The 20,039-nt window shown below is 48.9% G+C and overlaps 1 protein-coding gene across 2 annotated transcripts in view; it reads right to left on the bottom strand.

The window, feature by feature from the left end:
• NFATC2 (nuclear factor of activated T cells 2) overlaps positions 1-20,039 on the bottom strand; it is a 70,773-nt gene that overhangs the window by 25,652 nt on the left and 25,082 nt on the right. For both annotated transcript variants that reach the window (XM_066330952.1, XM_066330951.1), the window contains exons 5-8: positions 15,799-15,939; positions 4,668-4,723; positions 4,099-4,225; positions 1,942-2,625 (exon numbers count right to left, since the gene is read on the bottom strand). In XM_066330952.1, coding sequence (XP_066187049.1) covers positions 1,942-2,625; positions 4,099-4,225; positions 4,668-4,723; positions 15,799-15,939 — 1,008 coding nt within the window. The remainder of the gene's footprint in view (positions 1-1,941; positions 2,626-4,098; positions 4,226-4,667; positions 4,724-15,798; positions 15,940-20,039) is intronic.

Genomic DNA, 20,039 nt, shown 5'->3' with positions numbered 1-20,039 from the left:
TCCTTCAAAACTCAGGAAAATTAACTCTGCACTCCATCTTGGGGGTTCTTTTAAGTCTATTTTAAGACTTTTAAGTCTGTGGGACTTTTAAGGACTATGGCTTGTCTTTGAAGTTAGTTTTTACTTCAAGATTCTTTCTCTTTTCTTTCTTTCACAAGGTGTGTACCAAGTATTTTTAGAAATGTGGAAGAATCTCCCAGCTTCTCATATTAAAAAGACCCTAAATAAGTGTTCAGTTCTCCTGTCAGAAAGATTTTTTTTGCTTTGTTATCATACCCAATTCCCTGAAAGGAAATGATCATGCCCAGTTCTCTGAATCTCCCAAGTTAAATTTAGAACACCAAAATCTCCTGCTCAGAGGAGGGAACCGGTAAAAACCCTCCAGATTTTACTGTGATGGCACCAAAGCTGCATCGAGCACTCTGCAGACACAGCTGATAGAGGAAACCATCCCACCTCTGCCCACAAACCCAGCAGTGAAGGCTGCACACCCTCACAGCACTCAGCACCCAGGCTGAAGAAAGTCAGAATGTCACAATCTCACAAGTGCAGGCAAGTGCAGCAAAAATCCCAAATTAATGGGTGCCTGGAGCACATCGTGGTGCAGAGGCAGGAGATCGAGGCTGGAAGTGAGAGGAGAGCAGAGTTCCCACACGTGACAGCCAGGTCTGCACTTCCTGCACAGGAACATCCTGCATTTGCAGCAGTATTTCCAGCAGCCCCACTCTGCTCCCACTAAAATCAACGTTGGCTTTGCTGCTGCTCTCTGGGATTGCAGTGTCCAGCTCCACCATTAATTCAGCATTGATTTCCTCCTGCCAGAAACATGCTTTAATAAAAGAACTCAATCAAGCAGATTGCCAATAGCTGCCTACCTAAGAAAAAGCAGGATATGTTCAAAGAAAGCTTCCCTCTAACTTATGGTCATTCCTAAAGGCTAAATCAGCTGGCTCACAACAAAGGCACAGCATTGTTTTACTTATCAATGTCCCACTGTTCATCTAGAACATCTGCCATGGTTTTGCCTGCAGCACTACCCCATTCATTACAGGCCTTGATAAATTGCTCAATGGGCTTTTTTTTTTTTTTTTTTTTTTGGTACAAAATGTACAAGGGCATTTCACGAAGTGGACTTTGCCCTGATAGGAAAAAAAAAATAAAATAATATAATAAAATAATTAAGTTTCGTTTCGGATCCGCCATTTTCCAAACTGGCAATGGGAACCTTTGGCAAAGGGGAACAAAATGGGACCAGCTGAAGCTGGCAGCTGAGCCTGTGCTACAGAGCAAGCAGAGGGCTCCTCTGGGTGAGGGGCCAAAGGGCTTTGCCATCTATCAAAAATGCACCTAACCAGAGACCCAAATCTGGCCTGAACACACAGCAAATGTCAGTTAGGGACCCAAATCCAGCCTGAACGGCCACAAAATGTCAATTAGGGACCCAAATCCAGCCTGAATGGCCAGGAAATATCAGTTAGGGACCCAAATCCAGCCTGAACAGCCACAAAATGTCAATTAGGGACCCAAATCCAGCCTGAATGGCCAGGAAATATCAGTGAGGGACCCAAATCCAGCCTGAACAGCCACAAAATGTCAATTAGGGACCCAAATCCAACCTGAACGGCCACGAAATGTCAGTTAGAGCCCCAAATCCAGCCCGAATGGCCAGGAAATGTCAATTAGGGACCCAAATCCAGCCTGAATGGCCAGGAAATATCAGTTAGGGACCCAAATCCAGCCTGAACGGCCACGAAATGTCAATTAGAGCCCCAAATCCAAGCTGAACACACAGCAAATGTCAATTAGAGGCCAAACCCAAGCTGAACACACAGCAAATGTCACAGCCATCAGAGGGCCCACGCCGAGGAACGGAGCGACTGAGAACTCTCCCCTTGTCCCCTCCCTCCAACAACTCACCCCCGAGAGGGGCACAGCACTTACCATCGTCCAGGTAGGCCTGGTCCAGGTTCTGCTCCTGTTTGATGGTCACCCCAGCTGGCAGCACGTCCTTGTGCTCACTCCCTGGTGGCCCATTCTTGGCTGCTCTCTGGCCCTGCTGCTGGATCACCGTGGGGTAGGAGCTGGGGCTGAGCCTCTGCGCCTGGCTGGCCTGGGGCTGGCTGGACCTGCCCACGCTGGAGGCGAAATTCTCGCAGCACATGATGTGCTGGAACTCCTGGTGGCCGCCACACCTCAGCTGCTGGTTGGTTGGCGAGTAGTGGATGACAGGAGAAGACTGCTGGTGGCCCGGGGAGTGATGCAGCACGGCTGACGTCTGGGCTGGAGAACCGGCGTGCACCAGCACCGACCTGTGGGCGTCTGCAATGGCAACTGGGGTGGCCATCAGGCCGGGCTGCTGGTAGCCCAGCTGGCTGGGGCTCAGGCTCTTGCTCCTTTGGTAAATCACAGCCGGGTTCTGCTGGTGGTACCGCGAGTCGGGCGACGAGAGGCCCGAGCGCAGCTGCTGGCAAGGAGCCATGGTGGCCACCAGGCAGGAGGGGGACTCGGTGGCCATTGTGTGCTGTGAATAGTAAGGCTGTGTTACTGTCCCCAGAGCACTGTGCACTGGATTGCAGATTAGGGCTGGATCATAGTCATCAATGGGCTCTGTTTTGATGGATGGTACTAGAACAAAGCATGCAAAGGACGTTATTCGTAAGGAGCGGAGGACAAACAGAGAGGTTTTCCTTTCTTTTATAAGATTTGTGTGTGTAAATTCACATGTCACAAGCGCTGAGTCTAATAAATCACCCCCCATGCAACCACGGGAAAGATTCTTTAAAGCACTAAGAGGTTCTTGAGAAATCTTAAATGTACTAACGAACCACAAATGGCTAAAATCGAGAAATTCAACACTTCAGCTCCTGTTTTAATTCATTTAAGGGCCCTTCTGGAACATAGACAAAATAAGAAGTCACAGACAGGTGTTTCAGGCAGCAATTCCATCTCAAAGGAGGCTGAATCAATAGAAATCCCAGGACATAAACAACTCCCCATCTTTCTGTCCAGCATTCAACAAGTGACCAAAGGCAGAGCTGAACTATTTTAGAGCTTTTGTTTCTGCTCCACAAAGTTTCCTCAGTGCTGAGAGCTGAGGAACTGTCTGACACCATCATTTAAAGGAGCATTATTTAGTAAGAATTGTGTGAATTCTGGTGGGGTAAACGATGGTCCTCTACATTTCCAATGACCTTTTTGGTCAAATCTTCCCCGATACTCACTACAGAAACACCATACAATGGAAATCGTGCAGCGCTCCTGCAAAATTCCTTTTTGGAAGTAAAGATTCCTTCTCCTAAGTGCTCTGTTTTATGGATTGTACTGAGATGGAAGTGTGCTTCTCAAGACTATTCCAGAGCAGCAAAATTTAGCAACTACACAAACCCTTCACATTGGTGCTACCCTGCAGAGTTCATAAATTCAGGGAGAGGAGCAGAGATTTTCAGGCTGGAGGAGACCAAAACAAGAGTCTCAATGAATGTCTGCCTCCCCTCAGGGACAAGTCAAATTAAGACATCATTTGAAGCTTGAATAAAATCTGGTGCTGTTATTTTATGCTTTCTGCTTTCCACAAACACAATGCTCTGATTTTCTCACAATATTTTTTCTCCCAGCCAGAAAGCTGAGAAATTCTGGGAATCTCATTAGTAATCCTGTTGCATTTATTGTGACATGGCTCACCAATCCCCCAGGGGAAGAACATCAGAAAAAGCATTCATATTTTTCCTCAACTAGCCTCATTCTGAAGAATATATATTGCTGCCCGAGCCCTTTCCCAGATCTGATGTTTTCTTATTGCTGGACACGTCAGAGAAGGCAACACATGATTTTTCAGAGGGTCACATCATGTCCCAGACTGAGCCTGTTCCCACTGAGCCTCTTGGCAAACTTCCACCAAGTGAATGGGGCAGAGATGAAGATAACTGACACCTCAAACCGAGGGAGATCCCTGCTCATAAATCACAGGCATCCTTTAAAAACGAGCAGCTGCCGAGAGCTGAGCTGAATTCAATTAGATCCTCAAAGAAGCGAGCGGAAAATCAAACCCCGCTGGTGGAATCCGTCAGCGAGAGGCTCAGAGGCCTGAGGATGGATTACCTGGGTGGTAGGTGAAGTGCTGGGGCTGGCTCCTTTTCCTTTTGCCGTTGATGACGTAGAAGTTGACCTTGACTGCGGCGCGGATGTGCTTGTTCCTGTACTCGGGGATCTCCACGAAGAGCATGCTCTGAAAGAGCCCAGGGGACGGCAGGGAGTCACCAGCTGAGCCTGCCCAGGGGCTCCTGTGTGCCCCTCCCCTTCTGCACCTCCAGGCGCCACCAGAGGAGCCTCCCAGTTCACCCCAGTATGAGGGGATGAGGACAAAGGGGCAGGTGGGGGAGAACCAGGAGAGTTTTGGTACTGGTGGGTTGGTTTCTGTGGGGTGTATCCCTCCTGCACTTGGTGCTGTCCTGAGCTTGGACAGAGAAAGTCTCAGCTACAAATAAACCACGCAGAATGATGGCAAATGCAGGAGCACTGCAGAATTCCCTCTTTTTGTCAGAATAACCCAACTATCCTTGGGCTTTGCTGCTCTTTCTGCTCCTGAGATGCTCTTTGGGAGCTCCCCCTTGACCACACCCTGCCGCACAGCAGCTGCAGCAGAGGACAGGCAGTGTTTGCATACTCACAGGCTGGCTCTTGTCTTTGTCCACCGTGGCCTCCATTTCCCAGATCTGCTGCCCATCTGGAAGAATATCACAGCATTAAAACCTCCCTGTGGGATTTTTTTAAAGAAAGAAGAGACGAGAAGAGAAGAGAAGAGAAGAGAAGAGAAGAGAAGAGAAGAGAAGAGAAGAGAAGAGAAGAGAAGAGAAGAGAAGAGAAGAGAAGAGAAGAGAAGAGAAGAGAAGAGAAGAGAAGAGAAGAGAAGAGAAGAGAGAAAAGAAAAGAAAAGAAAAGAAAAGAAAAGAAAAGAGAAAAGAAAAGAAAAGAAAAGAAAAGAAAAGAAAAGAAAAGAAAAGAAAAGAAAAGAAAAGAAAAGAAAAGAAAAGAAAAGAAAAGAAAAGAAAAGAAAAGAAAAGAAAAGAAAAGAAAAGAAAAGAAAAGAAAAGAAAAGAAAAGAAAAGAAAAGAAAAGAAAAGAAAAGAAAAGAAAAGAGACAAATCAAGGGCATTAAGCTAACAAAGCTCCCAAACTGGACTTAATTTCAAGCACCTTCCCAGCCCTAACCAAAAGTATTTCATTTAAACACCCCCCTGAGCGCTCCTCCAGCCAGGAAAGAGCTTACACACATATTAAAATTCAATGCTGGTGTAGAAATTAGCCAACCTGAGGAATGAAATATTTAGCCCAGGTGCAACATCTGCTTTTCCCCAGGCCTGAGCCCAGGCAGCCTGACTGGCGGAGGGCTCCAGAGGGCCACAGAACTTGTTCATGCTCACACCAGGTCAGCAGCTCAGCAAACCTTCTGCTGCCTTAAGCCACTTGGACTCCCACAGAACGCCACTGACAGCCCTAAAGCCGTGGTAAAACACCAAATATTCACTGTACCCAGTGCAAAAGCCCCTCAGTGCACGTGGGACAGCCTGAAGCACTGCCAGCCTGGCTGCCCTGAATGATCACATCCATGCAGCTCCTCTCCATCCAGTCACACAGAATTCTGTTTAGAGAGGAAAACACAGTTTGATCCCCCTGTATGGAATAGCTGCACAGTAACCTCTGTGCTGTAAGAGTGTGTCAGAGGGGACAGGACCTTCATTCACAGACTGGCTGCTTCCTCTGGTTACAAATACAGCTTCTTAAATATCTTAAAAATCCGGTCTCTTAAATGTAGAAACATTTTTTTGCAGTGCTTCCCTTAAGTTTTTGTTTTAATTTTTTTTTTTAGATTTTAATCTTTACCCCTTTGATTTTCATATTTCGCTGAGCCTTTTAGCCTTGCAATTTGCAGATGAAAAGTACTGATGGGGGAAAAAGAACTCCCTCCTATCTTTCTGAAAGCTTTGCTTTTCAACTGGCCAGGAAACACATATCCCAAGGATCTGATGGATGGGAATGCTGCAGCCAGGAGCAAAGCTGCTCTCTGCTTTAGGGGGAGCAGCTCTGGGGCTTCCCCAGACTGAGCAGGACGAGGAGCAAAATCTCCTAAACGCAGTCCTTCTCACAGGGCTTTTTATTTTTCCCAGCTCTTGGAAGTTCTGCAAGAGCTGCTTTTGTCCTCTGTTATTTAAGCACTTCTGCTTCTGGCGAAAAGGGAAATGAAAGAGTATTTTTAAATTCATTTTGCATTTTTTTTTCCCCTCTGTTGTTGTGCTCTTTGTTCTGCGCTGGGCCCAGACAATGAGCTGACAGATGTGCTGAGCTCAGGCAGCTCTTCCCCAGCTGGGCTGAGGGACAGGACACAGCCCTGGGGTCACTGTGTGGGACAGAACACACACCTGGGACACCTCTGCTCGCAGCCCTGGGGTCACTCACTGCATGGGACAGAACCTCACCTGGGCAGAACACACACCTGGGACACCTCTGCTCACAGCCCTGGGGTCACTGTGTGGGACAGAACCTCACCTGGGCAGAACACACCTGGGACACCTCTGCTCACAGCCCCGGGGTCACTCACTGCATGGGACAGGGCAGAACACACACCTGGGACACCTCTGCTCACAGCCCTGGGGTCACTGTGTGGGACAGAACCTCACCTGGGACACCTCTGCTCACAGCCCTGGGGTCACTGTGTGGGACAGAACCTCACCTGGGACACCTCTGCTCACAGCCCTGGGGTCATTGTGTGGGACAGGGCAGAATACACACCTGGGACACCTCTGCTCACAGCCCTGGGGTCACTGCATGGGACAGGGCAGAACACACACCTGGGACACCTCTGCTCACAGCCCTGGGGTCACTGCATGGGACAGAACCTCACCTGGGCAGAACCTCACCTGGGACACCTCTGCTCACAGCCCTGGGCTCCCTGTGTGCCCCAGCCCTGGGGACAGGACCTGCCCAGCACCCCACACCTGGGACACCTCTGCTCACACACTCTGGGGCCAGGCAGTTTTTTCCTGGAGCCCACAGCTCACATCCCTCCCTGGGGCTGGGCTCCTGGGGCAGGGGGCTGCCAGCCCTGCTGGGCTCCCTCAGCCCACCCTCCTGGGCAATGGCACAGCCTGTATTCTCCTCTCTAAACAGGGAGCAGCTGAAGTGTGGCTCCAGCAGGAGATCCCAGGATCCTGGGCTTCCCGGGATCTCCTGCTGGAGCCACACTTCCAGCTGCTCCTGCTGCAAGGACTGAACAACTCTGATTTCTCTCTCTCTCTCTCTTATTTGAAGTGTGAAGTCCCCTCCTGTGAGCCAGTTGTGCTCTCCACCGTGGCTGCTGGGGCTGGGCTGGCCTCAGCAAAGCTGTGACACTGCAGCCAGCACATCCCAAGGGACTGCTGCAAAGGCACGGGAAATATTCCATTAAATAATGTCATTTCACATCCACTTTGGCCAGTGCTATATTCAATGCATGCCCCTGGTAATGCAGCCAAATCCTCGCTGCTCCCGAGACAGAAACAGGAAAGGGGGAAGCCAAAATTCTGGGGGTTAATCCAGCAAATCCCTGTCTGATAACGAGGCAGCAAATGCTCAGTGGGGAGATTCCTCTTCTAGGTGACCTTGGAGAAAAGAAACCATCACAGTGTGTCTTCAGGAACCTCCCCACGCCCCTAAACACACCAAAAGACGATTTTTTAGAGTTCTCTGAGGAGCAGAGGAGGGAAAAGGAAACAAGAAAATACGTCACAGAGTAAGAGCTCTGATAGAGACACACACATCAGGGCTGTCTCAGCAATGCCAGATGAAGATGTCCTGACAGCAGGGACAGCCAAGCAGGAATATTTCACCCTGGTTTTGCTCCAGGCAGAATGTTTTCATCTTTGTTTCTGCGCTGCTAAATTCGAACAGTGTGTGCAGCTACAACGGCACTAACTTCACAGAGAAGGTGGGAATCAAAAGGATTTGTTGGTCCAACATGCAAAAACTAAAGCAGAAAGGGGCCTCCAAGTCATCTGCCACATTCGAGCAGTCTGTGGAACACATGCAACCACAACCACAGGGGACTTGATTTAGTAACTGAGCCACTGAAATTGCACTAAAAGCTAATGAAGCCAAGCATAAAAATCAAATGATGTTCAGGGCTGGCTCCAAAGTCTGTGTGGGTCAAGAGTAAGAATGGGAAAAGGCAAACAAGAAATAAATGTATTTGGGTTTATCATCCCAACCGTGATAGACGCTTCTGTTTGGATAGAGTCCATATTTGTGGCAGCTACACAGGTTTTTAACAGATCTGTCAGCAGCAGCAATCCCTGCTCCTGGAGCACTGAAGCCCTGTTGGATTTAACCACTCTGCACTTCACTCCCTGACCTTTATGCTTAAATATGATGATGTGGCTCCATCTGTCTCACTGCTTCACTTCAGCTCGAGACAATCAATATTTGCTTTTCCTTTAACCGCTCTGGATATGCACATTATGGGGAGCTCTTGGCAGAAGGATGAGGGAGGCTGGGAGGAAAATGAAAAATACAACTGCATTCAGAAGTCTCTCTCTCTCTGCTTTAACCTGTTCTTTTTCCCGGTAATGAAAAGAAAACTTTTGATTATGCACACTCTGGGAGCTCACGGAGAGCAGGAGGAATAAGCTGAGAAGTCTCAGGATCATTTCAGGAAATTCAGAATAAAGAAAACCTGCTCTAAGCTGTCAACACATTTATCACCTTTAGAAAGTGCATAAATGCAATTTTTTTTTTTTTAGGAGGAAATTAAAGTGGATGTTTGGAGAAAGTCCTCAACAAAACCAAGATTTTTATTGTAAGGATGTACTAAAAATCCTAAGTGGATTTTTGGATCCTGAGCTCTCCTGCAGCCAGGGCACATCCCCAGCACAAAACCTGTCCCACCAAAGGCCCTTCCCTGGAATTAGGTGGTGTTTGGGCACCAGAAATGTGTCCAGCTTTGAGCAGGAGGTTGTGCTCAACCCTTAACTACCCCGTAATTCTGTCATGCCACAAATGAGCCAAACAGCTCCTGCCTGGAAACCAAGAATGGCAAACCCCAGCTTGATTAATAATTTAATCTAAAGTCTACAAGTGCAGATAGCTGCTTATTGCAGGGAATCAAACCTGCCTCAACAATGGACAGGACAGAATTGGACACAGATCACTCAGGAGCCAGGTCCACGTGTGTGGTGCCCTTCAGACTGCACCTCCACCACTGGGAATTCAATCCCTGCCTCTGGAAAGGGCAGAGAGCTGGACTCAGGATGATAAAACATTCTTGGATTTAGACCCTGAGGTCTTTAGCAGCCACGGCTGCCTCATGCAGTGTTTTTACTGTTGTGGTTCCCTGCTCATTTCATGGTTTGTCTTCGTTGGCAAGTCTTTAACACCACAGGTCAGTGAAATGTTCAGGAAATAGAGATTTTTGTGCTGCTTCAGGGCTCTGAGACTCAGCATTAAACCCCGAGGAGAGATGTGATTGTGTCAGCACTCTTTGGGGGAATGAAGGAGCTGCTGGGAGAAGGTAATTCTACCCTTTCTAACTGGAACTGCCATCATACCAAAAGTCTTGCTTCAAACTGGGGGAAATCAAAACGTCACTCTGCATTAGGAGCGTTTGGGGTGATTCTCTGCAGCCCCTTCTAGGACTTTTTTTAATTAGCCAATTAAAGGTTTTCTGAACCAGTTACAGCCTTTACACATTATTCAGGATCCCTGACTCATGACTTTGGGGTCGGTAACTAGCAGAGAAACAAACTTACTGCTTTATTTGAACAAGCATGACTGATGGACTGAGAGGCTCAGGAAATGTTCTTTGCAGCTCTCTGCAGCTGAAGACTAAATATACTATTGTGCTGACTCTGGATGGGATTCCACTGCCTGCATGTGATTTTATGTACAAATGTACATTGCTTTTCAGTCAAGCATCACACAAATTACTTCCATGAACAACCTGTTGCTGGTTCCCCAAAGAAACGAAGCCTGGTGAGCAGGGGGCTGTGCCTGCACATCTCTGCACAGTTCCCCCCGGAATTCCTGCAGGGAATTGTCCCCACTCACTCTGTCTCTTGGAAGGTCTTCCAATAAAGCACGACACAATTCTCTCTGTCAGCGTTTATCAGTAGATGACAGACACGTCTGGAGAACAAAGGAGGGTTTTCAGAGCCACCCCCAGAAGAAAGGGAGAGCAGGGAATGGTTTCCAGCAGGACAAAACCACTCTGGAAAGCAGAAAGCTGATGGGGAACCCTCACTGAGAATCTCTGCTGCTCGGGACAAATTCCAGACAAATTCAGGGACAAATTCTGATTTCAGCTGGGAGGTAATTCTGCTCCTCAAGTCAGCACAAGGTTGCTCAGATCTGGTCCTGAGCAGCTGCCTCCTTCTAAGCTCTTACTTCAAAATAATCTTCAAACTTCACAGCAAACACAGCATGAATGTATTTAAAACTCCTGAAAAGAACTATTAAATTCATTCCTGAGCCTCATTTTCACGGATTTCTTTTTTTTCCTGAAGCAAGGCTGCCCACTGCAGTTAATGGAGCTGTGTTTGCCATGGGCAGAGGCCAGTGCCTTCACTGCACTGAGGACAGAAGTTTGAGTCACAGAGATACAAGGCAAGGTCTGGGAGGTAAAAGGGCAATGGATTAGTCATCCACCAGCCAGCCCAGCCCCAAATCTGACATTTTGCACTGTGAGAACAAGTCTAGAGGAGATCTCTCCCCATCTATTGTTGCGGAATTCGACTCCCATTAAAACACAACAGAAAGACAGTAGTTGAACAGTGAAGCAGGATTCTCCCTATTTCATTCCAGAGCTCCTCCAAACGATTCCTTCTGCCAATTCATCAGAAGAGATTCGTTGTTGTTTTAAAGATTATAAGTGTGTGTTTGTCTGTGTGTGTTTGTGTGTGTGTGTGCAAATTATTAAACAAAAGCTTCTCTCAAAATAAAACCACTGGGAACCTCCGTGTAATAAAATGAGTCACACCAGGATGCGATGACTAAGTGGGAGAACAGGGAATTCCACTCCCCATGCCAGCTCTCTTCAGGATCAATTTTCTGTCAACAGGTGATGGGAGCTTGTCTCTGCCTTTTGTTTACGCCAAGAAGGATGATTATTTTTTTTTAATATTCTCCCTAAACAATTAAGCTGAATAATCAGGAGCAGGCACACTTCCATCAGGCGCCCCCACAGCCCACAGTGAGCCAGGGGATCCAGGCCAGTAGTGGCTGCCTGTGTTAATAAGGATTTACCAGCTGTAAAATTCCAAAATCTTGTGTCATGCGGGGAAACCTTCCAAAACACTGGATTCCACCCTGTCTCGCTGAGTCTCGAACAGCTATGGCAACTCCGTTTCTGCAGCCACACTCGCCTGCATTTTTCTCTCTGTGAGCCTTAGATTTTTTCCTGTTTTTGCAGTGTTTTTCTGGAATCCCCACTCTGGGGCAGTTTGGGGAGAAAGCTTCGGTGGCTTTCAGCAAGGAGAAGGCACAAGGTGCCTTTAGAAACCTTCTAATCTGCACCACAGAACCAAGCCAATCCTGATTAACACTCGTTACCCTCACATTCAATATTTAGAGTTGTTTATTTGTTCAAGTAGCAAACATCTCTTCTGAATGAACCTGGGAAAACGCTGCAAGTTTTTTTAAAAAAGCTTTTTGTCTATTTTTATCTTGAATTTGCCTGAGAAAATTGCATCATTAATGTCACGTTATTAAGTTCACAGAGTTAACTGCTGAAAATAGTTTGTTATTTTCTGCACTCCCCAGGAGTTTTTGGATCATTCATGAAACTGTCAGACTACAAAAAGGGCTTCAGCTCCCTGTTTGGAGCACGGGCAGGAACTGGCCTAGCAGAAAAGGGGAACACTGCTGTCAAGTGCTGGAATTTCCTTTCACCTCTCCCACAAAAAGCATGATCCTATCATCAAACCAATCCAGCAGCATCCTTCTCTTCACACTAAAGCTGCCCCGATGCCATCCCACCTCCTCAGTGGGCTGTGCTGCAGAGTCCTGCAGCATTCCCGGAATCCCCTGGCACATCCCATGGCATTCTGGGCCGTGACATCGAATTTCTGGGCACGTTTTTGGGCACTGTGCAGACCAAAGCCTCCAGCCAGCAGCTCCACACTGAACAGCACAGGCTGCCCCTGCCCTGGCTGAGCTCTCCTGCAGCCAGGGCACATCCAGGGCTGGGACACATTCCTTGTGGCACTGTGGACACCACACCTGGGGACCCTGAACCTGCCCCAGTTCCAAGGGCACAGGCAGCTCCTCTCCTCACCCTGCTGGCCCAAGCTGGAGCCTTCTGCTGGAGGCACTCCAAGGATGGACGCCGTGTTTGGGTTGTTCCTCCACCACCCACATTGTCCTAGCGATGATTCACGGTGTCCATGTGGCCACCAGAAGAGTTTGGCAGGGGAGATCACAGTCCATTTGCACTTTTCTCCCCGAGAAACACGAACCTCCTTCTCTCACTGACAGCAGGGCAGCAGTAACCAGGACACAAATGGGAGTAAACACAATGCAACCAGCATCTGACTTGCAAATTACTACACGACAATTAAAATAAATAAAAAAGGGGGAATTCCACATCTCTTCTTTTTTTAACTGCGCTGTAAGATCTGGGCCCCAACCAAACATTAACACCCTTGACCTTCACCCTGTTCCAAGTCCTTGATAGTTCCAAGCCTGCTTTTCAAGCTTTCTCTTCCAGATCAAAATTAAAAGAACACACTCCAATCTAGTTGCTTCCCCTGACCTACTTTAATTTAGCTGGGCTCAGTCACATCTCTCAAAGTTCAGATCTCATCAGCCAAACTCTGCTTTTGTGTGCTGGGCTTAGGGAATTCACCAGTTCCCCTGGCTCCCAGCAGCCACATTTCTCTTTCATCGGCAAGAATTAACCGTAAAACGAACTCAGGACTCGAAGGTGTGCGTGTTGATCAACTGCAGCGTGTAGAAAATTAACGCCATTTATGCTGAATGTTCAAACACGAGCACTTTATCCCCTCGGAGCACTGAGCTGCAGCCCCTCCACTCCGTTTCCTGCTGCTGTTTCCTGTCGTGAGCTGCAGCTGAGGCTGTCCCAGCCCATGTCCCTAGACAGGTCCCGGCCACCACCGCCCGCGGTGTGACACGGGACACTCACTGCCACGGTGACATCCCCCTCAGCTCAGGGCACTGTCCTCCTTTCCCAGGTATTTCCATGGGGAAAACGCACAGACCTGCAGTTGTGTGAAAGGACAAGTAAAACCTGCCCGTGGCTGCTGGTGGAGACACGTGTTTTTGTCCCAGATGTGGGCAGAGGATGGTGGTGAAGGATTGTCTACAAGATCCAGAGGAAATGGAGAGAGGCTCTGAGTGTTCCCCTGGGGGGTGGCACCTGATTTACTGTTGTGACCCCAAAGAGCAGCTTCCTCAGTTTAGTAAAGTGACTGTCGCCCTCCCAGCACCAACTTCACCCAGCTCCAAGGGGCACCCAGAGTCTGCGGAATAATTAACAGGAGAAAATCTGCCTGCACAAAAATACTTGCAGAAAGATTTTTATTTTTTTTTTTTTTGGGTGGGAGGAAAGAGCCTTGCTCCTCTCACCTTAAACACTGACCACCCAAGGCAAGGAGCTCTGTGGAGCCTGCTGTGCCAAAAGCTGTGGGATGGTCACCTACAGCGCTGCTCTCAGCCTTGCTCTTACCAGAACAGCTCAAACCGGGGGCAAAAGTGGGAAATCCAGCCCCACTCGCTAGCACAGGCAAGGCTTGTGAGCTGGTAAAGTGAAACCATAAGCAAACCGAGCTTCCCCTGCATCTTCCTGCCTTGACAGAGGTGTGATTGTTTCACAGGGGCAGAGCTGGGCTAACATCCACCCCCGGAGCGCTGCCTGTGCCTCAGCCTGACCCCGAGCAGCTCATCTGCACTTTCTGCACGGGCTGTGAGGGCAGGGCAGCCGTGGGTGAGCTGCTGCTGCTCCCAGCCAGGCACTGCTCCATCCCCAGCAGCTGGGCTCTGCCCTGCAGCCCCAAGCCATAGAAACCACCAGCAGACATCCTCGAGAGATTTAGAGCTGTCTAAAGTGCACAATGAGGGAGGCTGAAAGTCTCAGGCGCACAAGATGCTGATTTTCAGGAGAGCTGGCACACTCATCAGCCTCTGAGAAGCCAGGCACAGAGCAGTCCTCAGTTTGCTGCACTCAGCCCATGCATGATCACATCCAGCTCAGCCTCTTAACCTTCTCCACCTTAGGATACAGCTATCCAATAAAGCAATCTTCAGTGAAAAGACTGCATTTCAAAGATAAGCCCCTCAGGGCTCCTCTGTCAGAGGTGCTGCTGCACTGTGGAACACACAGAGAACCCCTCAGTGTCCAGAGCAAACCACACAGCCTCCTGATCCAGCCCAAGGACTGGACTCTGGGCCTCCCATCCTCGAAATTCCCCTTCTGCCAGTCATTTATTCAGAGCCCAGCAGGCTGAGGCTGCCTGCAGAGGCCGGGGACAGGCAGGATATGGAACACCAACAAGCAAATCCCTGCTCCAGACTGGGCACTGCCGCTGGGATAAGTCCTGTCTCTGCCCTACCAGGAGGTAAAACGAGGAAAAAAAAAAAAAACCTGCAGTTTCCCCAGCAGCGAAGAACAGCTTTAGATTTAGTGTGGAAAATGTTGTTGCTCTTTTTTACTGTCTCACATCTCTTCCAGGCAGAGCCTTCCCTGCTCTTAGGCGGAAACAGGGGCAGGGCATTTGGGACGGTTCCTCGAAATGGCATCAAGAGCTGCCTCCTCTGAGTGCATCATCTCCTGTAGCTGCTGTAAAACACTCCTGGGACAGGTGGCCCTGCAGGCAGCCAGGATGCTGCCATGTACCTTCCCCAGGAGCTGCCAGCGTGGAACAGTGGCAGCACAGCGGGAAGGAATTAATCCATGGGCTTGAAAGGGAAGGGAGCGTGCCAAAAGAATTCCTCTGAGTGCACAGGCTCCTCTGAGCCTCTTCAGAGCCTTTCAGACCTGCAAAAAGCAGCCTGGCTTGCTGCTGGTGTGTGTGAGAAGGAGCTGGGAGCCACAGAAGGCTTTTTTCCCCCCATGTCACTACCTGCTGCCCGTGGAGCTTCATGAATGTACATTCATTTTTGGCTCAGTTCTCACTTTTTTTCCAGTAGCATTAATGCACATGCTGCTCACTTGGGCAATGAAATATCTTAAACTCCTTGCAAGTCACTGGATGTGTCACTTAAGATGCTTCTACCTCAGTTCACCGACAGAAAACTTCCCAAGTTTTCTTAACAGCACAAAGGGAACACAAAGTTTACAATAAAAAATATGGGAGGGGAAGGGATGGGTTCTTGTATCTCATTATGTGTATGAAAATAATTTGATATAAAAAGACACATTATATTTGTTTTTTCTCCACAGATTTCTGAAGGGAAGAAAACACAATCTTTGCCTGTAGTTCACATCAATTAAAAAAAAATGTTCATTTCAATGACGATTTCTACAGTAGCATTCACTCAACACGAGATTCAGCAAGCGCACAGGAACATGTAGTGCTCATCTCCTTTCTTTGATACCAAATCCTGCCCCTGCTGATTCCCAGTGCCTGGATTCTTGTGAAGCAGCAACACAAACAGCTGCTCCCAAGTCTACCTTTACTCCCATGATTTTACTTCCATGAACTTGACTGGGACTACTCACTTGAGTAGAGTCAATCAGGAGCACAAATCTTATGACGAGATTTGGCACTCCAGATCTGCCCTGTCCCATTAGGGAAAGTCAGGAAAAACCTGCCTTACCTGATGTTTTCTCTGTGAACACCACCTTGGACTCTGCTGTGAAGTTCTGTCCAGTGAGGATCATCTGCTGTCCTCCATAAACCAGGCAGCTGTCAATGTCCTGTCTTTCAACCATCGGAAGCTCATGAGCAGACCTTTGGGCTGTGGACAAATTGCAAACATGAATGAACCCGACTCTGTTTTACCAGGACTTTCCAAATCTTCCCAGAACTACCCACAGATCGATCTTGTCATCGTTACCATCCGCTGACTGCCAAAGCAGCTCCTCCAGGGCGCTAAATTTAGGGCTGAGAGGGAAAAATAAACTTACTCAAGGCATTTTATTTGGAAACATTCAGGAGTTGGCTGCAGTGGCTCAGCTGTTGCTGGCCCTGCTCCTTGTCCTTGAGAAAGGACAGCTCGGATGAATGAGCTGAAACTTGCCCATGCCTGTTTCCAAGTCAAGGGCCAAATTTTCAAGTGCAGGCACACTGCAGCCCCAGAGCCCAGAAATTCCACCTGCACAGAGGATTCCACTGAAGAGCACCAAATTCCTTTGGAGGGGGAAAAAAAAGTAAAAATGAACCGCTTCTCCAAAATCCCAGTGCCTCCCCCAGGACAGGGCCTGGCCCAGGGGTTGCCAACAACAGCTCCACGTCCATCTCCCTGCGCGGGCACCGAGCCCTGGGCTGGCTGCAGGGACAGCCACAGAGCCCCAGCCGTGAGCAGGAGGGGTCACACCAGGACTGCTGCAGCCCAGGGCTGCTCCAGGCGTGTTCTACAGAAGCCTGCACATCTGAGGAGCAGGGCCCTGTGTCACAGCCTGTGTGTGATTATCAAAGGCAAGGGGAGGAAAGGTGGGGTGGGATCCAGACGGACACGGACGTCACCAAGGCTTTCTAAGGTCTTTACTGTTCTTGGCCACGAATTTGGAGGGTGACTTTAGCAAGTTATTCTCTCCTCCCCCGGCCAGAAAACCGGGACAGCACCATGGCTCCACCTCCTTTCCTGTGATGCCATTCAAACAGCACGGTCAGGAAAGCTTTGGAGAGCCCTGGTCACCATCCCAGGTCCCCATCCCTGGTCACCATGCCAGGTCACCATCCCTGGTCACCATCCCAGGTCACCATCCCTGGTCCCCATCCCTGGTCACCATCCCTGGTCCCCATCCCAGGTCCCCATCCCTGGTCACCATCCCAGGTCACCCTCCCTGGTCACCATCCCAGGTCACCATCCCAGGTCCCCATCCCTGGTCACCATCCCTGGTCACCATCCCTGGTCCCCATCCCAGGTCCCCATCCCTGGTCACCATCCCTGGTCCCCATCCCAGGTCACCATCCCTGCAGAGCCATCCCCAGTGTTTGCTCTCAGGCAGCAGGAGCTGAAGGAAGTGAAGATGTGAGAACTGTTCCCTACAACACAGAGACAGCTGGAAAACATCAGGAGCTTCCCTGTGAGCAGAGCAGGTGGGCAGCAGCTTGGGGCTGGTGAGCTGCGAGTTCATGACCTGCCCTCAACCTCCTGCAGACTCATCCAGCCCAAGTGGAAAGGCCTCCCGAGGATCCTGCTCATCTCTTTCCCAGCTGCCTTGGCTGGGTTTTAGCTCTCCCTGACAGAGACCCTGAGCACTCGTGTCTTCAGTGAGCCCCGCTGGCTGCTGAGGCAGAAATGAGGAAACGTGATGCTGGATGTGCAGTGACTCACAGCCAGGCAGGCTGTGACCTGACCTGCCACTGCTCTGCTGCCTTCACAAAGACGGAATTCTCTCCTCACCTGGAGAAAACGCTGGAAGATTTGGTGGGAAAACTCAAGCATTAAACCTTTCATAGAAACTTTTTTAGCTCTGCTGAAGCCTTCAGTCACGAGACAGAGATTTTTGTCTTATTAAAGAATAGAGGTAATTCTAATTCAATAGCTGTAAGTTTCTTATGCCATTTAAAGGGCATTTTTGACATCTATTTAAAACTACCTTAGGACTCATTGTTCAAGTATATAACATCTGGGCTAAACTGCCAGTAAAGAATATATATTCTGATTATTTTCAAAGAAGCTGATAATCTGTTTCATGTGGCTGTAGAATTAATTTCTTTCCAAAAATACTAACATTTTTGATGAGTTCCTAATTGGATTTATCACAATTTATCACAGATCTGTAACCCCAAAGGCTTAAGGGTAAATAGCAACCATCAAAAAGCATCTCCACAACAGTCAAAAGAAAACATTTAAGTATTTAAGCATTGCCCTGGACACTCTTTATTCCTATTCAATCACCAAAATTCACTGCCAAAACATCCCAAATCATCAAAATTCCAGATTTACCTACATCTCTTTCCAGCTCCAGTGTGTTCACATGGAGCTTGGTCCCTGCCATCCCACAGATCACTGGTTTCCAAGGCTTTTTCAGCATGAGGAAGGACAAATTTTAGCCTGGAAGTGACTCTGCCTCATCTCAATTAAACCTGGAGCTGCTGGCATGACTCTGGGCATCTCCAGAGCTGAGCCTGCCCCGAGACCAGAGGAGGTGCCTCAGATGTGCTGCAGCATGATCCCACCTGGAGGAGCCCAGCTGAGCTCTCCAAGAGCAGACACCACACTGAAGGGTCTCCCCTTCTACCTGAATTCTTCTCCTCCCTTTGGGTGGTTTGAAATCCTTCCCTAACAATAAAAACCCCAGCCACTTTTCATTTTCCAAGGTCTCTTTTTTTCACCCAAGAGTGTAAGAAGGCTTCACCCCCTTCCCCATTTCCACCAGTACAGAGGTCCAAGGTTCAGTGTGGAGCTGCCTCAATAGGATTATTTTTTTTTTCCCTCTGCAAGAAATATTAATTGCTAATAAATCCCCTTCCTCTAAGGCTCATGATGGGTGCACTGCATGCAATAATTTCACACTATTCCTTCTCTTCCCCCAGGGGTTGGCACTTCATAAAGTGACCTACAGCTACTGGAGTTTATGAGCTTTGAATAAACAAAACACTGTTGATTTAACCAGTTGGGGTGTTTACTTTCAATAGCAACAGTTACTGACATAAGGCAGCAAAGCAAATGCTATAGAAATACTCACACTTGGCCTGAAGCAGTGTGTCAACCTATTAACAGGGGACATTATTTTTCTATTTTATTTGACTGTTTGCAAATCAAGATGTCATGGAGTCGTGGTGCCAAGGAACACAATGCATGCAGTGACACAAGACAGAAAGGGAGGCACAGTCTGGGAGCCCTGCAGCCTGCAGGGAGCAGCCCCTGCCCACAGCCCACCCAGGCTCCCCTGCAGCCCCTCCCTGGGCCAGCACATGGGGAAGAAGGAGGTGGATGGCCAAAATTTCCAGGCCAGCAGGCTGAACTCCTCACATGGGTGCACAACTGACCAGCAGGGACTGTGCCAAGGCAGCCAAAGGTGGGTCCTGCTTGTCCACCTGCCCACAGCACCTCCTTTTGCAGCAGAAAGGAGATTTGGCTTTTAGGCAAACTAAAAAAGGTATTTTGAAAAAAAAAAAAAAAAACTGATTATCTGCAGAACTCTGTTGCAGCTCCAGATGTCCCCCACTAGAGTGTCACCCATTGCTGCTGGGAGGTGACAAGGGACAATCTCAGCTGGAGCAACCTGGTCTAGTGGCAGGTGTCCCTGCCCATGGCAGGGGGTGGCACTGGATGAGGGTCCTGGGGACAATGACCTTTTAGGTCCCCTCCAAGCCAAGACCTTCTGTAATTCTGTGATGAACTCCTGCTGGAGTGCAGCCCCTCCACACTCCCCCCGACACCTGCAGCACTGACTCCAGAGCCCAGGTTCCCTGTTGTCTCCCTGACAATGAGATTTTATCTCTGGGATAAGATCCTCCTGAGCAGGAGGAGCAGGACCGAGGCTCAGTGAGGACAAAGCCACCAGTACCTCTGATTAACTCACAAACCAACAACCCAAAACCGTGGCTGTTTAGGAGGGGTGGGGTCCCAGCTGGCACCCCAGTGACCTCACCAGAACAAATATCCAGATCCCTCCCTGGGCACCTCTGTCCCTCCCCTGCCCAGAGCAGCCCCAGCTTCACTCACCACCCCTGACACGTCTCTCCAAACCTCCAAAGGCTCTTGCTGCAGCCACTGATCCTGCCGGGTTTGACAAGAGGAGATAGAGCAGGATGTCTGCTGCTAAAACCCCCTGAACCCTTGGAAGCAACAGCAGAGGTGTAATTTGTTACAGGATTAATTCTTCCACCTGAGTGCAAACCTCAATGAGCCAAAGAAAATATTTCATTCCTGCTGTCACCCTG

The sequence above is a fragment of the Sylvia atricapilla genome, chromosome 16 (assembly GCF_009819655.1).
Source record: "Sylvia atricapilla isolate bSylAtr1 chromosome 16, bSylAtr1.pri, whole genome shotgun sequence".
In the NCBI taxonomy this organism is placed as follows: domain Eukaryota; kingdom Metazoa; phylum Chordata; class Aves; order Passeriformes; family Sylviidae; genus Sylvia; species Sylvia atricapilla.
This window is presented reverse-complemented; position numbering and strand designations above follow the sequence as displayed.